At 28.9% G+C, this 21083-nt stretch overlaps 1 protein-coding gene across 1 annotated transcript in view; it reads right to left on the bottom strand.

The window, feature by feature from the left end:
• Positions 1 to 1003: 1003 nt before the first annotated feature.
• The window catches only part of LOC145260599 (mRNA (2'-O-methyladenosine-N(6)-)-methyltransferase-like), an 89510-nt gene continuing 69430 nt past the window's right edge, over positions 1004 to 21083 (bottom strand). The window contains exons 7-14 of the mRNA XM_080118922.1: positions 20200 to 20362; positions 18251 to 18426; positions 14423 to 14509; positions 12799 to 12983; positions 10036 to 10129; positions 8967 to 9067; positions 2867 to 2941; positions 1004 to 1505 (exon numbers count right to left, since the gene is read on the bottom strand). Of these exons, the coding sequence (XP_079975048.1) occupies positions 1367 to 1505; positions 2867 to 2941; positions 8967 to 9067; positions 10036 to 10129; positions 12799 to 12983; positions 14423 to 14509; positions 18251 to 18426; positions 20200 to 20362 (1020 nt within the window). The 3' untranslated portion in view covers positions 1004 to 1366. The remainder of the gene's footprint in view (positions 1506 to 2866; positions 2942 to 8966; positions 9068 to 10035; positions 10130 to 12798; positions 12984 to 14422; positions 14510 to 18250; positions 18427 to 20199; positions 20363 to 21083) is intronic.

Genomic DNA, 21083 nt, shown 5'->3' on the forward strand with positions numbered 1-21083 from the left:
ATTAATTAAAATGAATCTACAACAGGCTATCTTCATTTTTTTTTGTCCTCTGTTGAAAAATAAAATATCAAAATCTCGTTAACAGAATTAGATGATAAAAATTTTAGCTATCCAATCTTATAAGATTGCTAATGTAAATTGTGTAGAATTAAACCAAAGTGGCCATATTACCACATTCACGTGTGTGTATATGTGCATGTGTGTACTTGTAACCTATGTATATTTATTTACATGCTTATACAAAAAGTATCGACATAAAACAAAATTAAATAAATATCTGAAAAAAAAAACAAAAAAAAAAACATTACAGACTTTTTAAACAATTTGGTAATTTTCTAAACGATGATGACGATGATGAAAGGCTGAAAACAAGCTTAGGCAAAAATGGACAGCAAATTCAAAAGTTGGTGGGTAGTTAAAGTGGGTGGACATGGTTATGTGAGAAGCCAAAACAACCAAATAGATTTCCTTAAAATTTACCTCTGCAATTAATAATAAAATCATCATCTCAACAAGAAGAGCATTGCTGATGCCAATGACGATGATGATGCTTTTATTCTTGTTGTTGATGATGATGCTTTTGACACTAGATCTGGGGTTGGGAGGTGATGGTGTTTGAAAAGTGATGGTAATGGTTTTAGTAATAATAATTGTGATAATATCAATATTAAGAATAATAAATAAAGATATTTTGGGGATTTGTTTTGTTAGTTTTCTTCTTTTGTAAATATTTTATACTTTATATTAAAACAAGTTGGGTGCTTTATCGTTTATGTTATAATCATTACAGTTATCGTCTGCACCCAAAGAATAAGTATAACCGGTTGACAATGAGAAATTGATTTTTTTCTTTTTTTTTCTTTTTTTTGAGATTTTTTTTTGTATTGTAATGTCTTTTTTTTGTAATTTTGTTTGTATTTGTCTTTTTTTATACTCCCAGCGTTTATGTATAGGTCTTTATCCCAAGGTTAACAAATATGAAAGAACTAAATGTCTTGAAAAATTTTCTTTTTTTTTCCATAGTTGATCAACGAATTTTGTATCTACAATTTACTTATTTATACATCATACTCCAATGTCTTTATTTTATATAATATTTTTTTAATAACACAACTCAATATGTATAAAACAAAGACTTTCTATATTGATATAAATCATGAGTTGACTTAAGTGCAATATTCAAGCTTCATATATGATATGATTAGCTGTTGTGCAATAATTACTTCAATATGAAATTTGAGTCATACACTTTTCTTTAAAAGATTCATATCATTTATATCAATATATATTTCTTATATAGGCTTAGCAATAATCTCCTCCTTCTCCATTCATAGTTTACAAGTCCGGTGTTTGTGGAAACACACATCTAAGATGCAGGAGTCACGTTGGCTGCCTGAGAAAGTTCATTTAAACGTTCTGGTGTAGGACCCCAAAAGGCTGCACCCGCAGCATTTTGCAAAAATACCACAACTGTTCCATGGGCTGACTTATAATTGATTTCCTCTCTGAGAAAAAGAAAAAAAAGTGAAAAAAAATATATTTAAATAAAAGCTATTGGGAATTATATGTAGTACATGTAAGAATTGACATGTAAAAGCATCAGAGAGAAATGTTGAACATGTATGCAATAACATGAATTCTTAGTACAGCTTCCCATCATTGAATCATGTCACACAACTTTCTTCTGCAAATATCCCAGTTCTAAATAAACTTCTCCACACATATCACCACATATGGTCAGTGTTCTTCATATTTGCCTCCAACTTATTACATCAGGTGTTTTTTGGTCTGTTGCTCTTGATTTTTCCTTATGGGTTCAAGCAAAGAGCAGATCTGGTTGCATCAGATTATGAAGGATATGGCTCGATCACAACAAAATAAAGGTAAGCAAACTATCCAAAGTGTTATGTCTGAACTGCATACAAAGATTTTGCAAGCATCGCAGTCCTAAACAAACTTCTCCAATCTTTACCTTGCATTGTCACCAGCTCATGATGCCAGATGCATATTAGTCTGCTTCTCTTTATTTTTCCTTGTAGGAACTTGTAAGCAAATGTACAATCCTCAAAATTTGTTGGATGTTATTTCATTTGTTTAAGAATTATGGTTGAGAAAGAGTTTTAAAAAAAAAAAAAACAACATTCATTGCTATACATTTACATAGTTTAAATTTTTATCTTGAAACTATCAAATATAGTAAAGCAGGCATTTTTAACAAGAGTCAACAAAATAAAAAAAATGGTCAAAAAAATAAATATACAACAAATAAACATTACCAACGGTAAAACAAGTTACTTTTCTAACTACTTGGATATGTTTTGTTGCGTTTTAACATATTTTAAAGTATTTTCGGTTCAAAAGAAACCAGGTGTTCACTCTATTCAGTTAGAATGGAAAATAATCATGGATACCATAAGCCTTGCATGGGGATCCTTGATAATTAAACAAAATATTGGTAGAAACACCTAATAAATGGCAACAATTATGCAAAAATGTAATTTTGTTTAATTTTCAATTCTGAACGATTATCAAAGGTCATCATGCAGGGCTTATGGCAAACATGATTACTTTCTGTTTTAACTGAACAGCCTGAATACACAGTTTATTGCAAACCAAAAAAAAAAACACTTTAAAATATGTTAAAGCACAAAAAATATTATCTATTTTTGGTAACATCTATTTGTTGTATATTTTTTCACTCCATTTTATTTTTGTTTTGTTGGCTATTATTAAAAATCTCACAAAGCTTTCGAGAGACTAAAAGATTGCATTTTAACAGAAATGATCTATTGTAAAAGACGAAATTGCAAATGAAAAAATAAATTATTTGCAACAAAGAAAATAAACAAGATGGAGAAATACTAACTTGGAACAATTATGCTGATAACCATTCCTATATTCATGCTGCTTGGCTGGAAGGACAAAAATCTTTTGGGTAAACCTGTAAGTGACAAGGGTAGATTTGTTTAATATTCTTCAAATATTAAATTTGTTTTCTCATTAGTAAAATTATTTTTTTAATTAAATATGCACTTGTATGTATTTTTCATGCCTAAGTCTACATCTATACATTTTACTTAATGCCTAATATGGTTGCATGTGTTCACACACATGTATGTATTCCATAATCTCATCAAAAACTAAACTTATTTTCATATGGACATTATGAGAAACAGATAGTGCTAGCATAAACTTTTCAAATATATAACAACAATGATGATGGTGTCAGTCGTTGTTTAAAGAGAATACCTTTACTCCATAAACAAAGATGATAAAGCATGAAAAACTAACACTCTACACAAATCTTCTAATATCTGTTTCCAGGATTGTGTGCTTTTTAGGCTAATTTGAATTTATTTGTGTCTTCATTTAAAAATCACCTGGAAAGTTAATTTTCATATAAATTTGTGAAATGTAAGTTTATATGTTCCACTGGAAGTTGAACAACATCATAATATACATATCAATGTAAAAATACTAATGAATGACAATAGAATCTAGGTCTTTCAGATTATTTGGATTCTTCAAACTACTGCTCTCATTTTGGTCATTTTCACATTTCAGTGGATGTAACCCCCGACTTTCTTCAGGTTATCTTATTGAACTCATAAATGTTTGTCAAACTTAGGAATTTCGATAGAATTTAAAACGGAATTTTTTATTTACTATACGGGGATAGCATGCTCTTGTTCCGTCAGCCATGACTGAATAGAGGTTCTACATAATTTGTAATTGCGGTCAGAGGTTACATTAACAGAAAGGTTGTGAAAATGACACTCAAGATGAGAATAATATTCTGAAGAATCCAAATAATATGAATAACCAATCCTCATCTCAAAAAATTCAGAAACGTAGGATCTAGGTTTTACTGTTACTATTTGCTTACAGGTAATTTATATTCTTTCTTATTACACACAAAATCAATATATTAGCATTACAAGCGTATGCTGTATTTTCGTGGACATCAGCAATATTACATACCTAGTGGGCTTCAGCAAGACATATCTTGGGTTTGTATTACTGTACACATAGATTCGAAAAAGTTGTCAAAAAACAAATATATAACAAATAAATGTTATCAAAGGCAAGATAAGTTACTTTTCTACCAAACTGGATATATTTTTCGTGTTTTTATTCAATGTAACATATTTATTCAGCTCGAAAAACATACAGTGTTTACCGATGTATTTGAAAATTCAAGATGGCGTCTGATTCTCTCTTTAACATGGTAAGTTTGGGAAAAGGTGTTATAAATAAAAAACTATACAAAATACTATTAAAAATCCGCCGAATATATGTCAACCTATGTCACGGTAACATATATTAGGCGAGTTTTTAACAGTATTTTATCTGGGTTTTTATTTATAACACCTTTTCCCAAACTTACCGTGTTAAAGAGAGAATCAGACGCCATTTTGAATTTTCGAATACATCGGTAAACACTGTATGCTTTTCGAGCTGAATAAACATGTTACATTGAATAAAAACAAGCAAAATATATCCAGTTTGGTAGAAAAGTAACTTATCTTGCTTTTGATAACATTTATTTGTTATATATTTGTTTTTTGACAACTTTTTCGAATCTATGTGTACAGTAATACAAACCCCATATCTTTTTTATTTGTAAATTAATTTTTGAAAGAATCACATTGATGAAAAGAGAATAGAAGAAGCATTCTAATGATGTTAATTTATTTTTCTTTTATGCTCCAAGTTAAAAATGAAAAAAACGGTAAAAAATGACAGCAGCAAAAAGGGAAACTATTTTTTCAATGTTTACATTTTATACGTTACGTTTGGATACATATGCACAGGGTTAAATTTGATTGGATATGGCTGAAATTTTACAGACTATATAAACAAAGAAGTCCATCTCTACTGGTGTTTGATTTTGATTTTTACAACCACAGGAAGCAAAGTTATGACCGAGCAAAGTTGACAAAGAATATTTCAAAATTGATAAGATAAATCAGTATATATCATGCATTTTTATATAGATAATAGTTTCAGAATTATTTTCATGTATAATATGTAAATATTTGATAATTATTAATTGTGCGAAAATTTCTTTAAAATGTTATTTTTTATAGAAATTCAAATCTACTTAAAAGAGAAACGCCTTGCTTTTCGCTAACCATCGCTGTTAGCATATTAATGAGTTTGTATTTGCTTAAAAATAGAAAATTGATTTTTCTGCTTTCAAAATGAAAGCCGAAAAAAGTTTATTTTTATTTTGAGTTTGTCAATGTAAAAAAATTATCAAGTTTTTCAAATTTGATTTCCAAACAATACTATTTTGTTATTTTTAACGCTTAATGTACTAAAAGCATTAAAAAACAATAAAATGTACTAAGTACATGCATTTGTTTTTTAGTGGTAAAAAAAAAAAAAAATCCTACCATGCTGCAATAATGTTATTATTTAGAAACCCATTCTTAACATGGGGAAGGAAGGGTGTTTTGTTAACTATTCTGTACTTTCACTTAACAATTAAATAAAATATATCGTGAAACTTGAATTTATTTTTAACTCATTGTTAAGACTATTTTTTTTAATCTGTAAAACAAACCCATTTTTTTTTAACTGAAGATATCTAAATAATAATAATAATAATAATTAGGCGGTTCGATAAAGAATTTCATTGTGATGCATTTTGTAAATTTTTACCTTGTTTTCACCTTAACATTTTTCTTTAAAATGACTACCTCTTACAGTTTTCGGGTATATGCTGAAAACAAATACCGCATTTAAATTTTCCACAAATAAGTAGCTTTCCAGGTATTAAGCAATGTCATTTCTTATGTTATTGTTGGTGGCCATCTTGGTACATGCGTTTCCGCATAGTTTCTTGGGGTTACGTTTGTGCGCTCGTGCGTACCAAGATGGCCATCAGCGATAACATAAGAAATGACATTGCTTAATATCTGGAAAACTACCTATTTGCAGAAAATTAAAATGCGATATTCGTTTTCAGCATACTCTAAAACATATAAAAGTAGTCATTTTAAATGTTACGGTGGAAACAAGGTAAAAAAATTACTGCTTTATTTCTTTGCTTACATAGTTGAATTTTCAGTAAAACAAGAGAATAGAAATGGTAAAAATCACTATCAACTGGTGAATATATAGTTGTTGCTTATCAGCATTCCTGGTATCCTTTTACTGTGAAAGTTACATCAAGGATTCATGTAGAGTACGATTTATGGTTGCATTTCAGAAACTAGGGGTATGTTTTGGGCCAGATAGAGAGGATTTACAAAATTGAAAATTGGACTGGTCCCAAAATGCATAAGTTCTGGTCGACTAATGAAATTTCCATCTTTTACAGAAATCCAAAATCTATATGAAAAATTTTCTTCGATTTATTTTTGAAATTAATTCATATCTACTCAATTTTTTTTTTTTTTTTTTTTCTGTGATAGGAGTAGCAAGTACCAGCCATGAATGCTCTTTAGGCATTCAATGACTATACTCAGATTAAGCTCTCCTTTGGTGAGGAGGCAGGAAAATGGCTGCTCTCAGTAAAGCTATATTTAAATACCACTATGATACTTAGTTTTGTTCATTAATAGACACCTACTGTATGATACCATGCGCTAATTTAAAAAAATTAAAATTTGTACATCTGAATTTATAATTCATGGCTTATGATTAAGAGATACATCAGGTTTGACTGCATAATCAGAAAGAGCACACAATTTTACATAAGAGTGCCAAGTTTCATGAGAATAGCTTGAAAAATAAATAAATGGTGGCAAAATTATTGAATTTCTTGAAATGTTGAGGTTAATAATTTAGCCTACTTTTTCTAAAGAAAAATGTCCACGGAAAAGCTTAAATTTTGGCACTTAAAATTCTCATCACTTTTGAACTAATTCAAACGGTTTTAAGTATCTTTTACATAGCTCTTTTCATGCAAGTTGATAAAATAACAATTATCTAAAAAGAAAAAATCAACTTGTAATGCTAAATATATATTTGATAAATTCATTATGATGTAAACATTTTTGATAAGTTTTACAAATCAATAAAAGAAATTAATATGTCCACCATTTTAAACTGATAGTTTGCAGGACTCTCAGCAGTTATTTGTGTTAGATAAAGCATATCTCTAAAATTGTCAAGCCTGGTGTCTTGACAGCAATCACTCAGCAAAACCTTTAATCTAAAAGTGTATATAACTATAGCGCTGCCACACATATAATTCACACCATCAGTCTAAAATTCTCATCTCATTTAAAATATAAATCACCTGGAAACTATTTCAGAAACATGCAACCAAGTGAAAATTCTTAATCAAACACCTGCCATACTCTGAACACCTCACTTCCTTGCACTTGATTCATTAAAGTTCCAATACCTAGTAATTGAGTTAGTAAACGCTCACAAAATCATTCATCATCTTGTCAACAGTGTAAGCGTGCTGGGCTCATACGCCACGTGTAAGCCATGTTTAGTTTCAGAACAGTTTCCGATGGTTCGTTATTCTACACAAGTCCTGAGAGGTGACTGGTTTGCAGTAGACAGAACAGTTTCCGATGGTTCGTTGTTCTACACAAGTCCTGGGAGTTGACTGGTTTGCAGTAGATAGTTGGAATCCACAGAGCAAAAGATTCTTCCCGTGTTGAGGCGGAAAAAACATATGCAAAATTGCTACAGAAAGGTTTAATATTTATGGAGTAATTCTGGTTTCTGATTGGTTGGTAGCAGAACGTGAATTAATTCGATTCGTCAGTTCCTAGCAGCATCGTTTATAAATAGAATCTTCTGACTATGTGGGATCATATCCCATTATATCACAAAAATATTGTAACAAACCCTGAGCACCTCTTTGATCGCCATGAAATTTAGGGAACTATAAAGAAGATTAGCTATCAGAAACAAAGATATTTATACTAATGGACATGTTTATAAAGTCAAAAAACAGCTCCTATGACTTCACAAACATTATTTATGATTAGAATTGCTTGCCAAGGCACTGCATTTTTTAAGATTCTTGTGCTTCCGAAATTCAACAAATTACACCTGATGTCCCCTTTTATATCATGATGCAAACATTGTTGATTTCTTTTAACATTGTACATTATCCTAGGTATTACATATGCAGTTTTGATGAATTGTATTGCAGCCGACCACTGTACCCAATGATTTCAATATTTATATATTATAGAAAGAGCAAATATATGTTACTATGTCTAGATAAAACTTGAAAAATACACAAATACCTAGTTATTTTGGGATTTTTTTTTTCGTTTTTTTTAAATCGGTGTAACCCCAGTGCATAATATCTAAAATTCAAAGAAAAAAAAAATTTATCTAAACTTTAAAAAAAAAATGTATCTCAGGATGGCAATGTTAAGTAACCGTGCCACTATTATTATAAATTGAAGTCAGTCACACAGTCTCTCTCTATATCTACTTTATCAGTCTACTATTTACCCATGCACGTAATATTATAGTGAAGCTAATACACAAAATGAATTGCTGACAGCATCAGATGATGATAACCGAGTTGAATAAAATATCACATGCAAAAGACAATATTTAATCTCCCTTCTACTATTCAACTTTTGACTCACCATCACAATGTTGTATCTCTGTATATCTACACACCCACATGTATCGCTCTGTATACATGATAAAATTTAATTACTAATAAACAATTTTACGATGCGAATGAATTCTTTTTTTCTTTAATCCTTACATAAAGTGTTATGTTAAAAAGAAATTTTTTTTTTGGGGGGGGGGGGGTCCATATTTTTAAAAAGTTAGAATATGGATTGAAAATGATGGAAGAATTTGAGGATAGTCAAAAATAACAGGAGTGGACAGGAAGAGAGTTATTATAGAATATACAATTTGAAAGTAACATTCATTTAGGTAACACCATTTTAGAAAATGTAATTGAATTTTAAAATCTCTGTTCGTAAGAATATTTACTGAATTAAAAATGAAATTATACTTACTTGCTGATTTCTAATTTATTTAGAAACTCTGGCGGAGGATCTTTCCACTCTGGTACAAAAATAATAAATGAAAGTGGCTCTGTTGCTTTTGATAATAAACTCTGAAAGAATAAGAAAAGGCTAATAAAAATATGAAATAATTTTATATCAAACAAGAAAAATATACATGCATTAAAATAAAAAATAATTTATTTAAATATATCGGGGGTTCAATAATGCTTAATACATTAGTAGAGCTTAATATGGTGAATGGTTACACAAATGCAATAATATCTTAATTTGGTCAAGCCATATAGAAAGAGACCAAGTTATATAAGTAATCTATTTCATCCATTGAGCAGATATTTTTAATAAAAGTCAGATTTTAATTTGATTTTTTCTGTTTTAAAACTGTTCTTCACATGCATCCTCAAATCTTTATGAGATTTTTTTTTTTTTTGTTGGTTTATCAGTGCCATTTTTTTTTTTCAATTAATCATGACATTTTTTATAAACACTTTTTATAGGCTTCATAAAAATGAACGTGTCATTCAGATTTTGCAATGTACATTAGATTGACTTTAAAATTATTAAGTTATTTTTAAATTGTTATTTTCTTTGATCGGTCAGCTTTATGTTCCAAATAATATCTCGTATGCATTTACGCATCTTTACAAGAGGTTCTGTTCATCAGACATTTAAGATTGTAATAGCATTTGTCTTTTACACTGGAGTTTAAAAATCATTTTCGTTGGTCCAAGTTTTAGTTTGAAGCAGCATTTTTATTGCTAAACATCCTCATTCTACATTCTTATGTTAACATTAAGATTGTGTAATAATGACACAATTTAAGGGAGATTACTCCGATAATTCTAAAACTAATAATAGTATGAAGTGAAAACACTTTTTTTTCTCTAATAAAATCTCAACATTCATAATAATTATACAAACTGAAAAAGTTAGTTTAGCACAAATTAAACAAACTAAATGTCATGAGCAACAGTTATTGGCTGCAGGATTTTCGATATTTCAACAAAACATAAATGAAATCTCCAAGTAGCAAGTTTTAATGGATGGAAGTTTTTCCTACCTCAAAATGATCGATCATTGCTTCTATGAGTTCTTCACAAAAAGGAGGGTTTGCTTCAAAAGAACCACTAAGTGGATGGAACTGAAGAATGGAACTGAAATAAAGTCAATACAAATGAGACATTCACTTTTCTTTTTTTCTTTTTTTTTATAAAATAAAAATAATTAATTTAACATTATAAAAAATTAAAAAATAACATATTTTGTTTTTTTTATATTAATGAATCAAACTTACAAAGGTCAAAAGATACTTAAGGATAAAGATTAACAGGATTGTTAGTTCGATGAGAAACTGGATGAGAGAATTAGCAAAGATGGGTTAGGCAGAATTTGATTATCTACATAATTATGAACAAAAAACTATTCAGTAGGTATAGCTAAAAATAAAACAAATACATTTTTGTTTAGTATGACAGTTTTATAGTATATCAAGTTTTTTATAGCAAAGGGGAATATTTAATGGTGAAACACAATACTTATTGAAGTGATTTGTTGCATACAATTAATTAAATATAAGTTGCTATTTAATTTATAGCTGGACAAGGTAGATAATATTGGATCTCTGCCTTTTCCCAATAGTATTAGTCTGTAACTGATCACAATAGATCCAGTGGGTATTGAACTTTAATAGAATCAATCCCATAGTTAAAAATGGTATCTAGTATACCAATACACCTCTTCCACAAATGGGAGATACATTATAAAATAAAGAGTTAATAGATAAATTAAAATTAATAAAAATGCTATAAAAATATAGAAATGGTGGAACTTAGAACTAATATTTATAGTTTGAAGATTATATAGGTAAATAGCGTTTTGCATGATTTGCTTAAGTATGCACCCAAAGTAACCTCTCTTGACTGGCTGGACAAGTCTATAGTAAATATCTCTATGTGTATTTAGAAGTTTATAAAAGTGATTCTTTAACTTTCATCTTGTTCAACAACTTTCTAAACATTAGCATAGAAGATGATCCTTACAAAGTTAAATTTAAACCAACTGACTTAGTAAGAATGCAACAAATAAATAAAAATAAAATTTAAATTTAAAATGTAAAGTTATAAATGCACAAAAAAAATAGATGAAATAAAATAGGATGTTAACACTGACTCTACATTATTAGGTTTAAAGAATAAGATAGATTTTAAAACAAAATAAGAAAAATTAATTCCAGGTGCATTTCAATAACTGCAAAACTCCTTTACAACAGCCCCCATATGTATGTTTGAACTAAAATCAAACACATATCTGAAGAAGGAATTTCTCGAAATATCATGATACAGTACTTGCATCAGACTACACTGATGCAAGCAAGAACGCAATATAATGTTAAAAATATTATTTTTTTTTTAAGTACACATATATTTTATTAATAAGAGGTGAATCTGCATAACTTGCACCATTGTTATACATCTTCATTTGCTTTAGTCTGTATCAGTCCATTACACCTCTGCATTGTATTGCCTTTTATACATGATTTTTATATATTCTGATTTACATGTATTAAAATCCCAAACTCTAGATCTGGATTAACTGATATCAGAAACAAAATTTGAGAATTTTGAAGCTATGCAGTTAATAAATTTAACAAACTACACATCATCGATTTGTGGCAATTCATATTCAAAGAACTTTTTAAATTAAGATTTTTAACATGTTATAAGTTTAAACAATTTCATTCAATTAATGTAATGACCAAAGAATATATCATACAAAAATTTGATTTATCAAAAGAGATGGAAAAGAGGCAAACAACATGCAACACCAGTTAAAAGAATTATATTTCATATCATAATTATTTATTTGTTAAATAAAAAAAAAACTTGAAAATATTTCTGTGATTAAAATTTTATCATTTAAGACATTCTATCAATTTTATTTCCAAATCAATTTCTATGACATACATTCCTCTATTAAATTATTTTTCAAAGATATAGATATTTTCCTACAAGAAATTAAGAGAAAAGGCAAAAATGTCTTCACAGAGTGATACAAAAAAATAAATATTCTTAGACAATACCAGGTAAATATAACTAGTGTGTGTGTGTGTGTGTGTATATATATATATATATATATATATATATATATATATATATATATATATATATATATATAATAATCGAGGTAAAGTTTGTATCCAAGAATAAAAAAATCCGGAGAATCTTTACTGTGTTTATATAACAGTACTCAATAATCAATAGCGGTATTTACTGGTAACATTTTTTATTTATACAAATATAATTTGGCTACACATTTGCGAAATATGTTTCAATCACAGTTATAAAATTTTGTCAAACCAAAATGCCTTTGCTTTATGATTTTATTTTGTGTAAGTCACTATGCGTTGTTTGCCACTTATCCAGATGACTGAATTAATAATTTATATTACCCAGATTGCAGGATTAAATTTTTTTTTATCCTTGTTATCTTTATAAAAACCAAGCTCATTTATTGTTGTAATCCTCTTCTACTGGATCTGAGGAGTGTTACAAGCTCAATACTGATTCATCGCATGGGTTCAATAGGGACACTAATTATTTTGATTTATTAGTAGCTTTGTTCTTGTAAAATTAAGCATTTTTTTTATAGCTGCCGTTATCAAACTAATCTGTTTCAATAAGTCTGTTAATCTGGATTAGTTTTAGCAAATTTATCCAGTATTCTTCTCTTTATATACAAAAAATAAAGATAAGATTTCCAAGATGACTATGATAATAAGATGGTTGCTGCTTTGTGGCCATGAAGAAGGGGAAACGAAACTTACCCACGTGACCCAAAGTAACAGTCTGTATCTGCAAACGCCGAGCAGTATTGTTGGAAATAACAATTTAAAGGAGATGCAAAGCATTCAAATGTCACTCCAAATGTCCGGTTTAAACATTGGAAGACAGGAATAGGAAGGGCTGCCTGCATGCTCAAACCTTCTTTAGAATTGATCCCAAAAAATGTCTGGAATAAAGAAGAAAAAAAAAAAGAAACATGATTGCTGAAAAATATATGACTGAATGGGTAAACAGTGTTTACGTCATAACACCACATTAGAATATAACCAGACATAAAATATCAGGAATAAAATGTATTATTAAAACTTCAAAATCTCTTTACTTATTAATAAAATTATGAGACAATTATATGTGTGCATGTTTCTTGTATCCATATAACTTTGATAATTACATATTGATTTATTTCTTTTATTTACTACTAGCAGAGATAGCAGACGTTACCAAGGGCAAAAGTGTAATATATTTCTATTAAAACTGCTAGCTACTCTCTTTCCTTTCCTCTGTTTTCACTATCTCTCCTTACCACCTTTCTTCTGTGCCCAACCTATTCCCCTCTCTCTCTCTCTTTCTCTCTCTGGATATACATATATACACCACTCATATTTATAGATTCCTCAAGGAATGAATTGACATAAGGGAATTAACTCCTTGATGAAAAATGTTAGAGTTACTTCCCTTCATTTAGTACATAAAATGACTGGAAAAATAGTCCCTTGGCAAAATTTGTGCCAATTCAGGTTCAAAGAATGAATATTTTTTTCTAAATTTTCGATATTGTCCGGGCAACACCAATCAAAAAATATCAATTTTGCATGTGTGTAAGGTGGAGGATTGTTTTCTATCTTTTTTTAGTTTTAGCCAGACATACAAACATAGAACTGCTCTTTATATCACAGATTGATCTCTACTAACTGGAAATGCCAACTTTTTATACTTTTCCAAAGTGCCCTTTTAAAAGAATTAGTTTCCCTCATATTAAACAGACCTTGTATCAATAAATACAACGTTTAAATTGTTGAACCGGAGTCATCTAAGCAGGCTTTAAATTTTTTACCAAATCCTTATGTATTAAAAGTTTTAGAAGTTATTTACATTCAATCATTATATAAATGGAGATTAAAACATTAAGAAAATTAATAATGGTTTTATAATGAATTTAATTAATAATTTAATATCAGAACGATATAGTAAAATTATATTTGAATTTCAAAATCCCAACCAAAAACAAAAAAAAAAGAAATTGATAAGAAAAACAGCATATTCAAAAAAAAAATAGTAAAACAAAAATAAAAGTATAGAGATTTCTGGATAATGCCTAGTGGATACAGGCTAACATTTAGAAAATATTATAATACCAAGAGATATAAAAAAAACAGTCCATGTTGCATTTGTTAGATATAATGTAATCGTACAGCTTAATATTACAGTTATATAATAGACTGAACTTTGTTCCCAGAAAACATGACAAAATTATTTTGGATACAATATAAATTCGCAGGTGCTGCAAGTTGTTTAATTAAAAACAATACAAAATTCTTAATTTTGTTTCTTTTATATGAAAACAGCAACAATACCTCAATTTTATATTTACAAGATTAAACTTACTTCGTATCTACGCAACAAGCACCAAACTCTGGCCAAGAAGTTTTCAAATTTAGGGTCATCTCGACAATGCAAACTGTAAAGTTGTTCCTGAAATAAATATGGAAATGGTTAATAAGATCATTATAATTTTAATAAAGAGAAAAAAGTTAAATTCAAATAAATCGTTATCACAACAACGACAATATTTTAGCAATAATCTCTTGAACCAACAATTAGATTGTCTTCATTTAAAATGTTGATCTGAAATCATGTATCCACTAACAACAATAAGCTTTGATCACAATTCTTAATTTTCCTTTGACGAAGAGATTCATAACAAAATATTGGTCAGTTAAAAGATGTAAAAAAATGCAAATTAATGCATTGTTGCAGTCTCTAGCACAAATATTCTTTGAAAATAATATTAAAAGGATTTTAAAATTATTTGTTGCATGCAGGATCAAATGAAAATTATACTCAAAGATGATTAAGATTTCCTTTAAAGTTAATTTGCTCTCTCGTCAAAAAATAATTTCCAATTATGCTAATCTATAAATATGATAATTATTTAAAGAGTATTAAAAATTAAAATATTATATGTTTGTGACTATTATATGCTGTATTAATGCATTGCGTCAGTCTCTATCTAGCACAAATATTCCTCGAAAATAATTTTTAAAGGATTTAAAAATTGTTGCAATCAGAATCATTAATGGATAAATGAAAATTATACTGGAAGTTTTTTTTTCTACATAATTAATACATAATTAAGATTTCCTTGATAGTTAATTTACCCTTTTGTTACAATTTAATTTCCAAATATGTTAATGTATAAATATGGTAATTATTTAAAGAGTATTAAAAATTAAAATATACATTTGCAATTATTATATTGCTGCTTGATTACTAATTCCATCAGACAAAAAGGAACATTTTTTATATCACAATAAAAATTATTTCCTTTTAAACAATGAACTATTTAAATCATGTTTATGAAAATTACTTTAATCCTAACATTTATTGCTATTATACATCAATAATTTTTACTTTTTATATAATATTTGGAATCAGCTGCTTATGATCTTACATACTGAATAAACCACATTGATATTACAGAATATTTATATACACTATTCTATAATAAAACCCAATGGATATTTACTTATTTTTTTATATTAATTCAGTGCAAGTTCTCAGAAATCAAAGGGCCCTTTTCTGGAGGCTAACACATGATCTCTACATGAGATACATAGATATTTGAGTGTTCAATTAGAGTCCCCTTTAAGTTAGTTTAAGTTAGTAAAAAAGTGAAAAACATTAATTTTCCTCTCCCCAATTAACCAGTTAATTTATCTGGTGATCATCTATGCCAATTATAGTACTTATTTCACTTTGATCACGTTTTATGATTTTCATATATATTTTTAGGCACATGTTTAAATTCCTAAACAATAAACATATATAAAAGAAAATATTAAAAATAACAATATTAATAACAAATAAATAATTAAATTAACAAAAAGTTGTATAATATAAATATTGCAATATTTTTTTTGTATAAGTGTGAGGGTTTGATGACAAAAAATTGGAAAGTTCTACTTATAAACATGGGTGATAAGAACCGACCAATCAGATGGAATCACGCTCTGCTACCAACCAATCAGAAAGTGGAATAACTTCATAAAATAAACTCTTAAGAATTTCTGCACATAACTTTTCGTTTTTTTCACACAGGAAAGAACACTGTTCTTCATCTTAAGGCTTTTTTGGATTGGCTAGCTACCAGAAACTCTATTTTTCATCTTCAAGATTTTACAATTCAAAGCTTCTCTGGATTGAAACTACCATTTCGTTTGGAACAAAATTTCTCTTCGCTTCTGAAACAAAAATGACTTACAACTCAAAAATAAAAAATAAATTTTAATAAATTCACTGCCCCCGTTATTTGTCTGCATGACAGCTGTCCTGAATTTTTATTCACTGTTCCATTTCTATGGCATACTTTTGGTTTGTTTTCTCTGAAAAAGAGAGACATTTCTCAAAATTATCAAAGAAATTTTACCATCCTGGTTATATTTAACGATAAGTCCATATTTACTGATTTATATATGAACCAGCAGGGCTACTTGGCGTCGCTTGGAACCGTATAAAACAACAAAAAAATTGAAGTTAATTTTTAATATACCTGTTATTCTTAGGATAGAGGAATTTTTGATGTCTATGTATCATTTACTATCTCAAGCAAAAGAATATTTTACCTACCCTAGGATTGATATTACGCAACATATGTATGAAATAATTGTATTTTCCCTAGGACAGGAAATTTACAGCACGTATATGAAATAATTTTTTCTTTCCTAGGATGGTTAATGTGCAACACATATTTAAAATAATTTTACCTAACCTCAGATGGGTAATGTAAATACATATATAAAACATGTACACATACTCTCGACAGATATTTTACAACATATATGAACTAATTTCTCTTCCCACCTAGGTCATCATGATTTTAAGAAAAATGAAGTTATTAGAAGATGAATCATTAGGATTTTCAAATAAATACATTGTCTTGATTAGTGATTAGGCAACCCTTGCTTCACCATAAAATTCGTCATTACTGTGTTTCTTATCCCACCAAAACTACCCCCAACACTATAATTTTAAGCAAAAATATGTCATTTCAATAATACCATGTTTCTTTTATCTCCTCACAACCGACACCATAATTTTAAGAGAAATAATACTATTTCTGGAAGATGACTCAGCAAATTTTCAAAAATAATACATAAATAAATTGTAACGGTTAGAGATTCTGCAACCTTTGCTTCAACATGAATTTCAATGATGCCGGGTTTCATTTCTCTCCGCACAACCGGCACCATAATTTTAAGAGAAATAATATCATTTTCGAAAGATGACTCAGCAAATTTTCAAAATTAATGCATAAGAAAATTGTAACGGTTAGTGATTATGCAACCTTTGCTTCAACATGAATTTCAATGATGCCATGTTTTTTTTCTCTCCTTCTTTTATTTTAAATATAAGTTTATCATATATTATGATTTTCTGCGGTTTATGTGAAAGCAATATACATGAACTATTGAAATCAGTTTAGTGCAAATATGTGATAATCAAATTTGGAATAAAATTATGACTTATACACAACTTCAAAAATTATGACGTTTCTGAATTTTTGAGATGAGGATTGGTCATTGGACTACTTTTTCACATCTTCAGGTGTATCTTGTCGAACTCAGGAATGTTTCTGTCAAACTCAGGAATTTGAATGGAATTTCGAGCGGAACCTTTTATTTACTTCACGGGGGTAGCATGTTCTTGTTCTATCAGCCATGACTGGGTAGCGGTCCTAAGTAATTCGCAAATGTATATTTCGGTCGCCCACACTGAGGATTGAACCTTCAACCTTCAGGAGAATATCACTTTTACAATTGATTTTTCCCAGTACTCTAACCACTGCGCCACGGGTCCTTGCGGACAATTCTAGTATAAATTTTAGGAGCCTTAAACCTACTTTTGTATTTCTAGTTATAAATATCACCATTTTATTACTAATACTAATTATTACTATATATTAATGTATATCTATCTCTATACTTATTACTTGTATATATTAATGTTTTTTTTGTTTTTTTTTACTGGTATATATTCAAAAAATATGTTTCATTTAAGGAATAATGGTAGGGAAAAGGTTAAGGAAATGCCATTCAATGTTGAATGTTGCGAGCAAAACATGTATCTTTTTTCTCTTCTCAAACGTAATAAAAGTAACAGTAACGCATTCTAAAAAAACGTTTGATTCCTAAAGTAAAAAAAAAAGCAGCTTACCAGTTTATGAAAATGTGACGTGTTAATCTTCTGTTTTTCAACATTATATCTCAAATTTGTAACATCATTATCAGTCTGCACTTCAACTTGTGATAATCGGGGAGCAGGAACAGCCATTACAACAGGATAACACATGACTTTGCGTTTAGTAGGCGGACTTGTCGGATTATGTATCTCTACAAATAGAAAAAATCAGATTATCATTGATGGAAATCAAAACTGAAACAAATCAACATTTTATCTTCATAGAAAACTAAGTTGTTCAAAGTTACGAGAGCTGAAACAAATACAACATTAGTAAAAAGTTTGAACATTTTTTTCAGTGAATTAAATGAAAGCATAAATGTTTGTATAGCTGTTCATACAGTGAAAAAACTTTAAAATTATTATGGGAAAATAAAAGGATACTTTTGGTTTAAAACTGTGGCACTATGGACGCCTCCCCTAGAGCATTAGGAAGTGATTCATAAAGAAAAGGAAAAATCCTGAGAAGTAAAAAAAAAAAAAAAAGATGTGGCAATAGTTAGAAATGATTCACCAAGATACATAAAAATGGTCAGAAATGGGTTGAGTGGTCAGCTTGGATTGCCTAAGAGGACAAATCATTTTCCCCTTATTAGTCACTCTTTAATAGGAGTCCCGATTTTGAGTCAATAAATTTAGGAGTCAGAATTAGTTTACGGACAGTTTTCCAGCTTGGATCAATTCGCAACAGTTTGCGGCTCAGAGCAGATCAAGAAGATGAACTGATCAACTGAAAGACAAAGATGTCTTAACAGGCAATATTTGGAGGTCCTTTATCACACACACACTCCGAACACAATTGATCTATACATGATATATCAGAGTTGTGTTTTCTCTTGCGAGTTTGCATTGTTTTATTTTATGTTTATACTTGTAAACGAGTACTCGCCCTCTTGGCAATTGCCAATGTGAGAAATGACGACACAGTCAAAACAAGAAGAGATGAAGAATAGAAAACAATGGCAAACAGTATTGAAGTCGACGGTTGAGAGGGACGGTATGGTCTTGCAAAACTATTTAAAATCAACTTTAATAGTTTCATAATTAAGCATTAGGAAGTGACCGTAATGAAGTTAATACCAGCGCAAATTGACAACTTGGCATGCCATGTTTGAATTCTGCCGGATCCATAGTACCGCTTTTACTTTGGATTTTGACAACCTTCACATGGTCCCTCATGTAAGTACCTGATTCTAGAAAAGGAATCAGGAAAAACAGTGCCAATAACAGAATCAAGAAAGTTAAAAAATAACCGGCTGATTCATATAAAAAGAACATTAAATTTTTTTACTATTTTTCTTCCTCGTGTTTTTGCAATTTCGGTTTTCGTTTTCAAGCTGCATTTTTGGCATAATTTTCAGTTTATTATTTAATAAGGGAGAGAATTATTACTAAAGAAAATTATGATCAATTTATAATATATATTGTAAAATTGATTTACTGTACAGATTTCACATTTGCAGATCCATCAAAGCATGGATTTGTCATTGCACTGTAGTCTGAAGGAATCAAATTTTATGAAATATATGAATTTTTAAATGAGATTTTGTGCCCATATTATGCCCCTTAAGAACCCTTTAAAACACTAAAAAAAATTGAAATTCAGGGAATATTTATTAATTTGTGTGGTTATATTTATTTATATTTTTCAATACCAACAAATGTGATTCAAATTTCATAAACATTGGAGGTATCTGAATTTTCAGGAAGGGCTTTCAGCCTCATCTACATAAAACCTAATATAAATAAATGCAGTCCACATTACTCATCCTCATGCCTAATAGTTGCACCCAAAAATTCATGATTTGTTTATTAGTTTTGGAGTTTACCCCACACAATCATAATATATATATAAATATATACACACACCTAACTTTACATATGTAGATATATATATATATATATATATATACATGTATATATACCTTGAATGCCATGTTCCTTTAACAATTCCCAGTGTTTCTCATGGAGCCTCTGGACTATATCACACGACAAGTGGTAAACCTTGCTGCAAATTCCTTCCACTGAGGACTTTGCTGCTTCTGTAAGGTGTGGCTGGCACTGGCGCTTTAAGTGGGCAAGGCGGTCCTGTATGACATAAACAATTATAATATAAGTTTAAAATGCAGTCAATAATACCTTTAAACTTGATTCAAATATGTTGGTAAAACGGTTTAGTAAATGAAAGAAGAAAACATTCAATAAATATTCAGGAATTAACATAAATAAAAGTGTTAAAATTATAAAATGAGAAATTCAAGATGTATTTTTTTCTCATAAAAAAAATTTTATAAGTAAATTTTAATCAAATTAAATGGATTTTCATTTTAAACATTAAAATATTTACAACTTATAGCAAGAAATTAGAAAATCTCTTAAAATGAGTTCATTCGATCTGCAGATTTTCAATGAAAAAAAATGTAACTTTAAATATGAGATAGAGTCTATTAAATTTAATAATTTAATTATCTGTATATTTTATCATATATATATATATATATATATATATACATATAATTGCATCATCTATCACACTAACCGAACCAATAATACCTTCTGTGGTATTAGCTCTGGGCAAACAATGCTATCCTCCTTTGAAAGAAAAATTTTACAGAGAATATAAAATTCAGAAACGGACCCCATTGCATATACATTCTAGAAGCTATCTACAGTGCTTAGTATTCCAAATCAGTCACTCATCTTCAGGCTCCCCAACAATTAACTTTGTTGATCTAACAAGAACAATGTGTCACTGTGATTATGTCATACTCATACTAACAATTCAAATTCACAAAATATCCCTCTAATA

The sequence above is a fragment of the Euprymna scolopes genome, chromosome 1, assembly GCF_053919585.1.
Source record: "Euprymna scolopes isolate OS-2025 chromosome 1, ASM5391958v1, whole genome shotgun sequence".
Lineage (NCBI taxonomy): Eukaryota > Metazoa > Mollusca > Cephalopoda > Sepiida > Sepiolidae > Euprymna > Euprymna scolopes.